The sequence below is a fragment of the Lithobates pipiens genome, unplaced genomic scaffold (assembly GCF_037356315.1).
Source record: "Lithobates pipiens isolate NorthernLeopardFrog02 unplaced genomic scaffold, aLitPip1_a1.2 Scaffold_27, whole genome shotgun sequence".
NCBI lineage: Eukaryota > Metazoa > Chordata > Amphibia > Anura > Ranidae > Lithobates > Lithobates pipiens.
The window spans coordinates 194,745,303-194,757,714 of record NW_027507788.1 but is presented as its reverse complement, the minus strand read 5'-3'; the positions used below and the strand labels follow the sequence as shown (position 1 = coordinate 194,757,714).

Genomic DNA, 12,412 nt, shown 5'->3' with positions numbered 1-12,412 from the left:
CTCTGCTTAATCCTTCGGTACTTCTGCTGCCTGCCTATCGACCCGGCTTGTCCGACTATCCACCTGCTTGATCCTTGGTACCTTCGCTGGCTGCCTGACCTCCGACCCGGCTTGTCTGACTGCTCTGCTGCCAGCATCCTGTTCCGGTGCCCGTCTGCTGCTCTACCTCCAGTTGTGGTTCCAGCTCCTACCTGAAGTCCTGCTTCTGCCTGAGTTCCTGCATTGGTGTCCCAGGTCCAGCTACCTCACTTGCTGCTCCGCTTCAGCTTTCTGCGCCTGCCTGCTGATCCTGTTCCTTCCTGGTCCCAGCCGTCTCCTGATCCAGCTGGGGGTCCTGCTACAAGTTCTTCCTGGGCTCCAGACACCGCTGCTGCTGTTGATCCTGCCAGGCACTCGTGCCACTCCAGACTCTTGTGCTACCTGTATACTCTACCAGGGCCCTCGAGTCGGAGCCGCGAGAGAGGTCTCTTCCTGAAGGTCGGGCTCTACCAGCAGGTATGTGACATTTACACTGTTATACAAGCTGTACACTCACTACTTTACATTGTAGCAAAGTGTAATTTCTTCAGTGTTGTCACATGAAAAGATATAATAAAATATTTACAAAAGCGTGAGGGGTGTACTACTTTTGTGATATAGAGATATATATACACACACACATACATACATAATAATGTACACCTGTCCTTTTTATCCAAGGCACATGACCCCCACACACAAAGTCTGCATTAGTCATTGGAAATCCTGTCATCACTATGAAGGCACGATGACTTAAGGCAGTATTCTTCCATTCAGTATGCAAATCTTGATTTCAATTTACAAAGAAATTAAAATGGAACAACCACCCAAAGACAATTCAATCCTCCTACAGGTCTATAGCACCAGTCAGCTGGTGGAGGTTATTTTCCACTGTTCCTGCACAAAATTGACTGCTATGCTGTGAGTAGCCAATGTAAACTGGTCTCCTGCTATTGATCACACACACACACACACACACACACACAAATGAGCCAGAGCAGGAATACACCTCCTCCCTCCTAATCGCTTATGTAAACCCCCTTGAATTTTTGGAGGCAGACAACAAATAGAGGCCTTTATAGGCTTTCTCATTGGACAGAGCAGAAAATTCTGGTAAAGGCTGATTCATACATGTGGCTATACTGTCACCCCTCTGAAGGGGATCGGGGGGGGGGGGGGTCATTTTTCAGAGGGTGTTTCATTTCAGAAGTAGTAAGGAGGCGATATGTTGCTTTCTCATCACCTGCTTTAACCCCTAATGCATTGTAGCCCCATTCAGTACCGTCTCCTAAATGTGACATGCAGTTCATGACGTACCTTTATTTCTTGGTTTAGGTGAGTGGTAACACTGCAGCTCAACAGCCCTAAAAAAAAAAAGAGTCATGGAACCACCCTATATTAAAGAACAGGTTACCTCAACATGTCATATTCCTGTACATGCCTGCTATACCATGTACTTGCATGAAAATGTATCCTGTGCTCTTTGTATTGCTTCCTTATTGCAAAATCCCTGGAGTTCCTGCCAGTCCCTTGCTCGCCTATTAAAAACTGACCACCCTAGGCATGCCAGCATAGCGAGATTAGTTCTCAAACTGTGCTGGAAACACAGCCTGCTCTATTCCAATGATCACCTCCTGCACATACATTTAACTGGGAAGACCAGTATGCTGTTGCTTTTCTTCTCCCAGCTCTCTGGGCTCCTTATGCAGCTGAGAACAAAAGGGTATGTGATCGCTTATAAAAAATAAAAAAATGGTAAAAAGGATATTTGTTTATGTTTATTATGTTTTTCCATGTACACACACACAAAAATGTCTTTCATTTTTATTCTAAACAGAATTGGTTGTTTTGCAAGGTGAGGGTTTACATATACTTTAAATGTTTGTATAAAAAATAAAAAAAATAATAATAATAATAATAATAATAATAATAAATATTTTTTAAATACTCATAATTATTTATATTTATTAATAATAATAATAATAATTATAAGTCAGAGATACTGATAGTTGCCATTCCTGCTTGAACAGTATTCCCTAAGCTCATTCAGCTTAGGTGACATAAGGACATACCTAGATCACATGACTCATCATGCATTGCATCTTGCAGGACAGGTATTGCAAGGCTTCTTTTTTTTTTTTTTTTTTTTTTTTTTAAACAAGGAAGCAGGGTAGACATGATAGGGGTGTTTTCACTATCTGTCTGGCATAAAAAAGGGGTAGATCTTGCATCTTTTATAGAAAACCATACCATATCTTCCCATATATGGCCAAAGACTAACAAAGAAAAAAAAAAAAGAAGAAGAAAAGCAGCATCAGGACATGCACTCTCTTCCAGGACCGATACAAGCTGATTTCAATATCCTGGCAAACTGTGCATGTTCACTATCTATAGGCTTATCTGTATGGCTGAGAACTTGACAAGTCAGTAAAGGTTAGTGTGCGAGGATGACGCTGCACGTACTGCTTATAGGCAGATATAGTCACATTACCAAGGAATGCTGAGCTCAGCTGCTTTTCTAAATTCTAACATTCTGCCAAATTTCTAAAAGCAGACCTTAGCAGTAAAGCCAGATCCACTTTAATCACACAAGCAGGCAACGGGTTGTGAGAGGAGCAGCATGAAAGACAGAAAATGCATAAAAGTTAAAAAAAAAAAAAAAAAAGGAGGATCCTGCCGTGACCTGGTTCAAGGTCATGTGACATTGAGCAATGAGCAATGGCGGTAGGGCAAGGATTTCAGTAAATTAAGTGAAAGTAAATGGTTTCTTTATTGACAGAGGTGCCAACAATGTAGAACGTCTGCTTACATAACATGCACGTGGTGTACCATGGGTTCTGCTTTTGAAAGCAGGTACAGTAGATACATCTTTGCTGCTTTTTAACCCCATATCCTCCTCCTCTTCCCTCCCTCCCATGCCTACACTTTTTTCTGTTTTTAATTAAACAGTTAAAAGTTTGGGAAGAAACGGGGACGCTATACAATATCTATTGGTCCTGCCCTCTAATCATCCCCTATTGGTGAATGGTACATTCTTTACTCCACTCCATCTTTGACTCTTGGGTGCCATTCAACCCGAAATTTTTTCTTCTGGGCATTCCACCCCCCTCTTTTTCCAAACCATCTAAAAAGCTTTTAGCCCAGGTGCTAATAGTGGTGAGATGCTTGATGGCCCTTGAAATGGAATAGGAGGGAACCCCCCACCCACACTGTTTGAACTGCACTCTAGAATCAGAGATGTTAAAAAGGATGGAGTATCTGACAGTCTCCATAAACACTCTTGATATACATAATAGACTGTAGGAACCATGGGTTATGCTGGAGATCCCCACTATTGACACCCTAAGGATCCCTGACCTTGAGGGGGTCACCAGTGATTGTGTTGGTAGGCAGAGCCCCTGGAGCTGTTGGTTGCCCTCCCACACCCTCTTTTTTCTACTCCCCCCCTATCTGGTTTCCACCCCCCGCTTTTCTGACCTTTTCTAACCCTCTCGCTACGTTCATTACCTCCTTCACATGCTCACAAGCACTTATACAGGGTGAACTCTCTTGTGCTACAGCAACTCTGAATACTATCCCACCAACTTGACGATACCACAAACTGCCTACGGATCTATGCTTTGTATGTCTTGACTGAGTTTTATCACCGGCTTTAATGTATATTGATAGCTTGTCAGATATATGCTATATACAATGATATGTCTTATTTTATTTTCCCCATGTTGGAAATTTTTGAAAATCAATAAAAATTGTCAGTTTTCTAAAAAAAAAAAAGTCTGGGCTTTATATACAATTTAAAATTATGGTGAGGGGTTGGCCCACAGCAAATTTCAACATCTCCATTCCTTTGGTGTAGAAGCCATGGAGTTTGCACTCCTTTTTAGTTTCCAGTTTGCATGACCCGAATATATTTATGCATGTTCCTGTTTATGAAATATTAAATCTACTGCCTTTTGTTGTGAAAAGCCAATCCCCTCTGGGTGATCAATATACATTGTAAAGGACTTTGTTGCAGATTACTACCCGTTTCTGCTCAGAAGTCTACAAAGTTTATTAGAGTAAATCTGAATGGGGGTGTTCTATAGAGCAATGTTGTACAGAATGCCTTCAGGTTGCCATGTTGAATTGCATTTTACAGAAAATTACAGCACTGCAGATTGAAAAGGAAAGGTACTTTTTAAAAACATTAAATTACAATATGACTTGTGTAGAAATTGTATGCGCTATATTTCATTTTTAATTTCTTTTGCCATTTTACCCATGAAAGTGGAGTTAGCCTTCGAGTATTTTGATCATTTACATTTTTACTACTGTCTTTCTGTGGACTTTCAGTACTAGGCAAACTGAAGTCCAATGAAGTGGGTCTCACCATCTCTTTGCACTCTCCAGTTTTAGTAAATTAACCTCATAATGTTACCATATCTTACCAGCAAAAGTTGTAAATCTGGCAAGTATAGTATATAAATTTTCTTTTTGAAGTTATGTGTAATAGTGTATATAGTATATATCTCATTAAATGTAGGCAGCTGCTTCTGCTAAAAGAAAAAATCCCTGCTATGTCCCTTCACAGCCACCATGTACTACCCCGAGCAGCCATCTTTTGCCGCTGTGAGATTTAACAGCCTCTGCTACTGAGATAAGTTGTGCCGCACACTCAACCTTCTGTCCTCTCTGCAAATTCACAGGCCTTGATCTCCAACAATGTATTACATTCTGTGAATGAAGCAGTTGAATGACAAGATCTCCTCCTATTCACAGAACGTGATGCAATATGAATGGTGGAGAGGGCAGAGGGGAGCGGGCAAGCAGTGCAACTTTTCTTAGTAGCAGCTGCTGCTGTTAACTTTTATATGGCTGTAAGAAAGCCACTTGGGGCATAATCCGGTGGCTGTGAATGAGTTACTGCAAAGATGATTTTTAGCAGAAGCAGCGCCTTCAAGCATCAGGATACACATATTAATGTGTCCCATAAAATACATTACATGCTAAACTCCAGCTTTAACGTGAAATATAAAAAAAAAAAAAAAAACACATAAGGGCTACCATTACTACCCCAACTGTAAATGCTTGCTGTCATGGTGACCCTCTTGCTTTATTATGGGTCACTGTGCTGGTATGCAGATAGGGACTTCTGACTTGCATGATATGCATACTAGTTGTGAGCCAGTTATTCAAAAGCAAATAATGCCAGTGGGTGCGACCTGCTCTTCATGAAAAGGCCAACCATGACAGTCCTTATGGTTCTTTCAGGAAAGGTTTAGAGCAGTGGTCATCAACCCTGTCCTCAGGGCCCACTAACAGGCCAGGTTTGCAAGATAGCTGAAATACATCACAGGTAATATTTTCTGCTCAGTGATTGCAGTATTCTAGTCTGCATCTCCCCAAGGTAATACATAAAACCTGGCCTGTTAGTGGGCCCTGAAGACAGGGTTGAGGTCCACTGGTAGAAGGTCAGGGTTTAATTTCCTGTGGGACCTTTACAGCCATCTAGGACCTCAATATGGTATATGTCCCCCACTTTCACTACATCTATTGCTGGACAGTGAATTACCCATAGCTATGTTATTGGTGGTAGCAAACATCTCAATGCCGGGTGCCAGACACTTTGTAAAGAAATGATCAGGCATTGAGTCCCATCCACGCCACTAAAAACCAGGAAAGATGTTGGGTACAGCAACACTTACTTGTGTTTGATCTCCATTTTAACTTTGTGTAGGCATTCCCAGTGTCCAATAATCTGTTTATACAGCTATCGATCAGAGTTTAATCAGATGGATCATTTTGTGTGTAAAAACTGCCCTCTGTGGGTTTGCAGTTCCCCTATAGACATTACATTTTTGACAGATCTGGCATTGTCTATGGGAGCCTTCAGGGTGTAACACATTTGCACTTTCTCTGGGAATCTCAGAAAGGGGTGCAAGGATTGTTTTACTTTCCTAATCCATTAACAAACACACACAAATATTCTGGTGTTTAGAACACAAATATAAATGTATGATGGCAAACAGGAAATCATTTTGCAACCACCCCGACACAATCTTACCTGACGGACAGGGTAAAGTCACCTGGATTGCTTTTGCTAGGACGAGCCAGGAAGCTCCCATGGACTCCATGTGTCAGGAGGAGAGTTTCAGCTTCCAGTCCATTGATATTTGGATGGAACCACCTGAAACAGGAAATAAGTTTCTATAAATTATTAATGAAAAACTACAAAAAGGTGGCATACTTTGCCATATGCTTGTTCAATACAATAATTGTTTTGACTGAAAATGTGTATATTTAAAAATATCCTCAGGACAGGTTTCTGTTAAAGTATAACTAAAGGCAAAACTTTTTTTTTTTTTTTTTTTTAGTATTGAATGGAGTGGAGAGGGCTTAGAACTCCTGTCAGGTTTTTGTTGCTGTCTGTGCCCCCATTAGGGAGATTCACCTTCTCCATTTGTCTTGTTTACCATTCTCATTGAAAGTTAAAGAAAATCCAAAATTTTGGGTTGTCCCCAGAAAAGTAATAGAGGAGAAATCTTCCAATGAGGACACTAGTTCTGGTGACCTGGGGGTTCCCGAGGAATTGTCTTAATTTGCAGGGATTTCCTCCCACTTCCTGTTTTACAAAAGGTTATAACAGAAACTAAGAAATTTGTTTATATTTTTCACATTTTTTTTTATTTTTTTTGTTTAGCAAAAGTAAAAAACACAGTGGTGATTAAATATCCCCAAAAGAAAGGTTTAGTGGTCTCAAAATAAGAGATACAAATTTCTTTGGGTACAGCGTTGCATGAGCGTGCAATTGTCAAAGTGCAACAGGACTGAACATTGAAAAGTTGTCTGGGCAGGAAGGGGGTGAACGTGCCCAGTAGGCAAGTGGTTATTGTAAGCAAGCTAAGAAAACACAAACAGAGCCCAGAGCGATTGTGGCATATCATGCTTCTTTGACAATACATGCCAAAGGCTAAAAACAATTAAAAACACATCCAGCCAACAAATGTTTCTCATGCAAAGAGCACGTTTTCTCAAGGCAATCGGATCAATAGAGCCAAATACTTAGGAAAGTGTGCTACTTGCTTACCAGGAACACAGAGACCTGCTGCTAGGGTTGCCCACCATTAGAGGTCGACCGATATGGGTTTTTCTCTGGCCGATATTTAGAAATCATGGCAGCCGATAGCTGATATATGATGCTGATTTTTTTGGGCCGATATGTTAGGCCGATTTTTTTTTAATCCCCCTTGATCTCATAAAATCTAACACACCTTTCCCACTGGGGCATTTTTCAGGTGCTTTTGGGCTAAAAATAGCGCCTGCAAAGTGCCTGCAAAATGGCTCCCCTGCAGTCTGTGAGAAAGACAGAGTGCTTTCACACTGAGGCGATGCGCTGGCAGGATCTTAAAAAAAAAAAAAAGTCCTGCAAGCAGCACGTTTGGAGTGATGTACACCGCTCCTCCACCACTCCTGCCCATTGATATGAATGGGCACCACCGCCGAAGCGCATGCAATGCGAATTGGCAGCGGGGCTTCACGGGCGCATTTAACCTCTTCCTCGGCCGCTAGCTGGGTTTTATGTGCCCCACTAGCAGCCAAATAGCACCGCTAAAATGATGGTAAAGAGCCGCTAAAACTAGCAGCGTTTTACCATCAACGCCTGCCCGCTCCAGTGTGAAAGCAGCCTTCATAAGTGATACAGAAAATTTCTTACATTTAAACATTTATTAAACAAAACAAACCGCCAGTTTACTTGTATGTATGATTTAGATATATAAAAAAAAAAAAAAAAAAAAGGGCTAACTTTACTGTTTTTAATTTATTTTTATTTTTTTTAATAGTGTATTTTTTCCCCCAAAAAAATGCATTTGAAAGACCTCTGTGCAAATGCCGTGTGACATAAAATATTGCAACAACCGCTATTTTATTGCCTAGGATCTCTGCTAAAAAAATATATATAATTTTTGGGGGGTCTAAGTGATTTTCTGGCAGAAAATACAGGATTTTTACTTGTAAGCAACAAGTGTCAGAAAAGATTTAGTCTTTAAATGGTTAAACTGAACTTCTACACACAGAGATGACTTCATTCATTGAAGTGTAAACATTGTATCTTTCTGTTCTTTTCTTGGCAGACTGCCCAGAGAGGAGGAAAGTCGTTTCTATGACGACTCAGGCAACTTACACTGACTTCTATTACAGAAGTCATTTCCAAGTCCCGCTGTTCTAAATCGGCCTTTTTATCATCACAATCGGCCGATGCCGATTAATTAAAAAACTGCAAATATCGGCCGATATATCGGTCGACCTCTACCCACCATCCAGTAAAATACAGGACAGTTTGTAAAAAAACTGTCACTAAAACACGTCCCTGCTGCCGGTTAAAGCAGAAGACGCATGTGCAAACTCTGAGCCAGTCGATCCTGGATCGGCTGAGCTTGGGCATGCGACTTGTGATGTCAGGACAGGCCCAGAATCTCACAGGAAAGGAAGCCCATTCAAAGTCTGCCTTCAAGAAGCCATTCAGGAACCACTTTACAATCATTGTTGCAGTGCTGATCACCTGTATGGTCTCTGCACCATGGAAGAGGTTTGGGGCCTTATTCCCTTAAGAATGATGTGCTGCACTGTTTAACCACTTGCTTACTGGGCACTTAAACCCCCCTCAGTCCCAGACCAATTTTCAGCTTTCAGCGCTGATGCACTTTGAATGACAATTGCGCGGGCATACAACACTGTACCCAAATGAAATTTTTATCATTTTTTTCCCACAAATAGAGCTTTCTTTTGGTGGTATTTAGTTACAGCTCGGAGTTTTATTTTTTGCTAAACAAACAAAAAAAGATGCAAAAAATAAATAAATAAATAAATCATGTTTTAATAGTTTGTTCTAAAATTTTGCAAACGGGTCATTTTTCTCCTTCATTGAAGTGCGCTGATTAGGCGGCACTGATAGGCATAGTTAAGGCGGCACTAATAGGCACAGATAAGGCGGCACTGATGGGCAAAGATGGTCACAGATAAGATGGCACGGATGGGCGGCACGGATGGGCACTGATAGGTACCACTGATAGATGGGACTGATGGGCACTGATAGGTGGCACTGCTGGGCACTGATGGGCGGCACTGGGGTGAAGCACCTTTGAGGCAGATTGTGGGCACTGTGGGTGGCACTGTGGGCACTGCTGGGTGGCACTATGGGCACTGCTGGGTGGCACTGACGGGGGCACTTTTATTCAGGATGGCACTGCGGGGGGCAGGTGGGCACTGGCAGGAGGCAGATGGTCGCTTGAATTGCTGGCCGTGATCGGGACTAATGTCCCGATCACGGCCGCCGGCGATCGGCTTTTTTTTTCTCCTCGCGCTGTCAGCGCGAGGAAGAATACTAGCCGATTACCGGCTCCGTTCTATCACCTGATCAGCTGTCATTGGCTGACAGCTGATCACGTGATAAGGGGTCGGGATCAACCCCTTGCACGGATCGGTGATCAGGCGAGTCTCATGGACTCGCCGATCACAGGGCACGCAGGCCGCTCGTGCACGGGACGACGTCAATAGACGTAGTCCCGGAAAAGTAGGTCCGCGCTAATGCCGTCATTTGGCAATAGCGCGGATCCCAAGTGGTTAAACAACAATCAATCACTTTAGTTTGCAATACAGGCAGTCCCCGGGTTACAAACAAGATCGGGTCTGTAGGCTTGTTCTAAGTTGAATCGGTCTGTAAGTTGGAACAGGTTTTTAAGTGTAGCCAGCCTTAAAACAATTTTTAAGCTTTCTGGATAGCATAGGGAAGGGTTAACAACCCTGTAGCATTTGTTTTGCTGTCTGTGCCTCTGTTCAGAAGATTTCACCTCGCTTTCTGTCCCTGTGACAAATTGGATTTTGAAAATGTTGGGTTGTAGTGGAAACAAGCCTTGGTGATAAAGCAGTGGAGGCATCCTTTTCCCATATTAACTTGTATGCCGCGTACACGCGACTGGACTTTGACGGACTAGGTCCAACGGTCTTCCCAACAGACTTTTGGTGGAGTTCCGATGGAGAACGAACAGACTTGGCCACACACAAGCACACCAAAGTCCGACGGAACGTGATGACGTGCGACCGGACTAGAATAAGGAAGTGCATAGTCAGTAGCCAATAGCTGCCCTAGCTTCGGTTTTCGTTGGACTAGCATACAGACGAATGGATTTTTCGACCGGACTCGAGTCCGTCGGAAAGATTTTAAACACGTTTTATTTCTAGGTCTGTCAGACTTTTGCGGAAAAAAGTCCGCTGGAGCCCACACACAATCAAATTGCCCAGTGGATTCTGGTCTGCGGGAAAGTCCAATCGCGTGTACGCGGCATTACAGGAGAGAATTGCCCTCCCTAGCAGTAAATTTCCTCACTTCCTGTTGTCTCCCTCCGTTTGAAAGTAGGAGTCATTTGTAAGTCAGATGTTTGTAACTAGGGGAAGGCATGTAGGTGTTTGGGCCTATTTAAGGTTGTTAGTACAAATATGCTACATCAGCAATTTGTTCATGTTTTGATAAAAGAAAAAAAAAAAAGGAAAAAGTGGAATGTGTTGGCAACCCTGCCTGCTGCTGTAATCTCAGTACAGAAATGTACTTCTAAGGGGGGGTTTTCCAAAGGGGAATTCCTTTTATATGCATTAGTCTGAGCTCCAGTCATTAACAGGGAGTGCCACACATTTACTTTACTTCCATTGTTCTGTTAACAATCTGCCAAAAAGCTGGGCAATGCAAAGTGAGTACGTGAAAAAATATTTAGCAGAGGCTACCTTGTGTGAAAACCAGATGTGAAAAGAACCAGTAGATCCAAATAAAAAGGAAACAGAATTTATATCCTAATCATGACTTTCTATAAAAAGGTCAAGCCTGATCCCGCCCCTTTGTGTGACTGAAGCTTTGCACTTTGCTGCTTATCCTTACTGACCAAAGAGGCTTAGTAGGTAGGAGATGTCAGAAGGAAGTTTGACGTTTACAGAACAATTGAGCATTTGACAGAATTCAGCAGTCTATCTCTGTATCCACTAATCTTCTTGGCTTGTGAATTTTCATATTCTCTCCTTGTACATTTTAGGTTGCCCAGCTTTATGACAGGTTTACTTTAATGAGTTGCACAACCGTTAAACTAAGGATTTTCTAAGGGCTGCATTTCGCCTACTTTATTAATGGGCTTTTTGTTGAATTTTATGTGTCACTCCATATTAAATTACTTTTAATGAGAGTTTCCAAGCATTTGAAAACCCAGCCAGAACACTCTGCCCTTAATTTCCTACACATTTACCGCCTTGTCTTCTCTGAGCCCTTATAGCAGATATATACTCGACGTGCTGTTAGATCAGCATATTCTCTCTAGTGCCCAATAATATCTTAGGCCGAGCTCTACATAAATTCTGAGCCATGTACCACCTACACCGGGGATGTGTACCGCTTGCTGTACACCTCCCACACTTCTGGAAAAAAAGACAGATGACTACCCTTTCTTCCTTTAGATACATGGAACGAAATTGGTCTTTAAGCAAAACACCTTTGGCTGTCTTCCATCTATTTCCTGAACGCATATTACTTTCATGGTCTTCTTTCGGTCACAAAGCTTTCTTTCTTCTTATATTGTATAAAGTATTGGGACTCCTGCCTTTACACGCACATGAATTATAATGGCATCCCAGTCAGTCCTTAGGGTTCAATATGGAGTTGTCCCACCCTTTGCAGCTATAACAGCTTCAACTCTTCTGGGAAGGCTGTCCACAAGATTTAGGAGTCTATGGCAGCGTTTGACCATTCTTCCAGAAGCACATTTGTGAGGTCAGGTACTGATGTTGGACGAGATACTCTGGCTTGCAGTCTCCGCTCTAATTCATCTCAAAGGTGTTCTGACCTCAACCCGATAGGACTCTGTGCGGGCCAGTCAAGTTCCCTCACCTCCACCCCTTGCTTTGTGCACACAGTCATGTTGGAACAGGAAGGGGCCATCCCCAAACTGTTCCCACAAAGTTAGGAACATGAAATAGTCTATAATCTTGGTATGCCGAGGCCTTAAAGCTGGGTTCACACTAGTGCGAACTGGATGCAGCTTTCCCCGCATCCAAATTGCATGTCAGGAGAATGTGAAAGGCTCTCAATGAAGCCAGTTCACAAAAATCCGTGGGTGGCTGCTTAGTTTGCCTGTGCGTCTTCTGGTCCGTTTCAGGTCTGAATACAGACAAAAATTTGGGCCCAACTGATCCCCGAATATGGAGAATAGGGACGCACCGGACCTCTGCTGTGAGCCACTCCACACAGCAGTGTGAACCCAGCTGAAGAGTTCCCTTCACTAAAACTGAGGGGCCAAGACCAACCCCTGAAAATCAACCCTACACCATAACCCATCAAATGATTTAGACCAGTGCACAAAGCAAGGTCTATAAAGACATG

General features: G+C 42.6%; 1 protein-coding gene across 2 annotated transcripts in view; it reads right to left on the bottom strand.

The window, feature by feature from the left end:
- Positions 1-12,412, bottom strand: part of LOC143934452 (tyrosine-protein phosphatase non-receptor type 11-like) — a 229,950-nt gene that overhangs the window by 119,787 nt on the left and 97,751 nt on the right. For both annotated transcript variants that reach the window (XM_077458101.1, XM_077458100.1), the window contains exon 2: positions 6,062-6,184. In XM_077458101.1, coding sequence (XP_077314227.1) covers positions 6,062-6,184 — 123 coding nt within the window. The remainder of the gene's footprint in view (positions 1-6,061; positions 6,185-12,412) is intronic.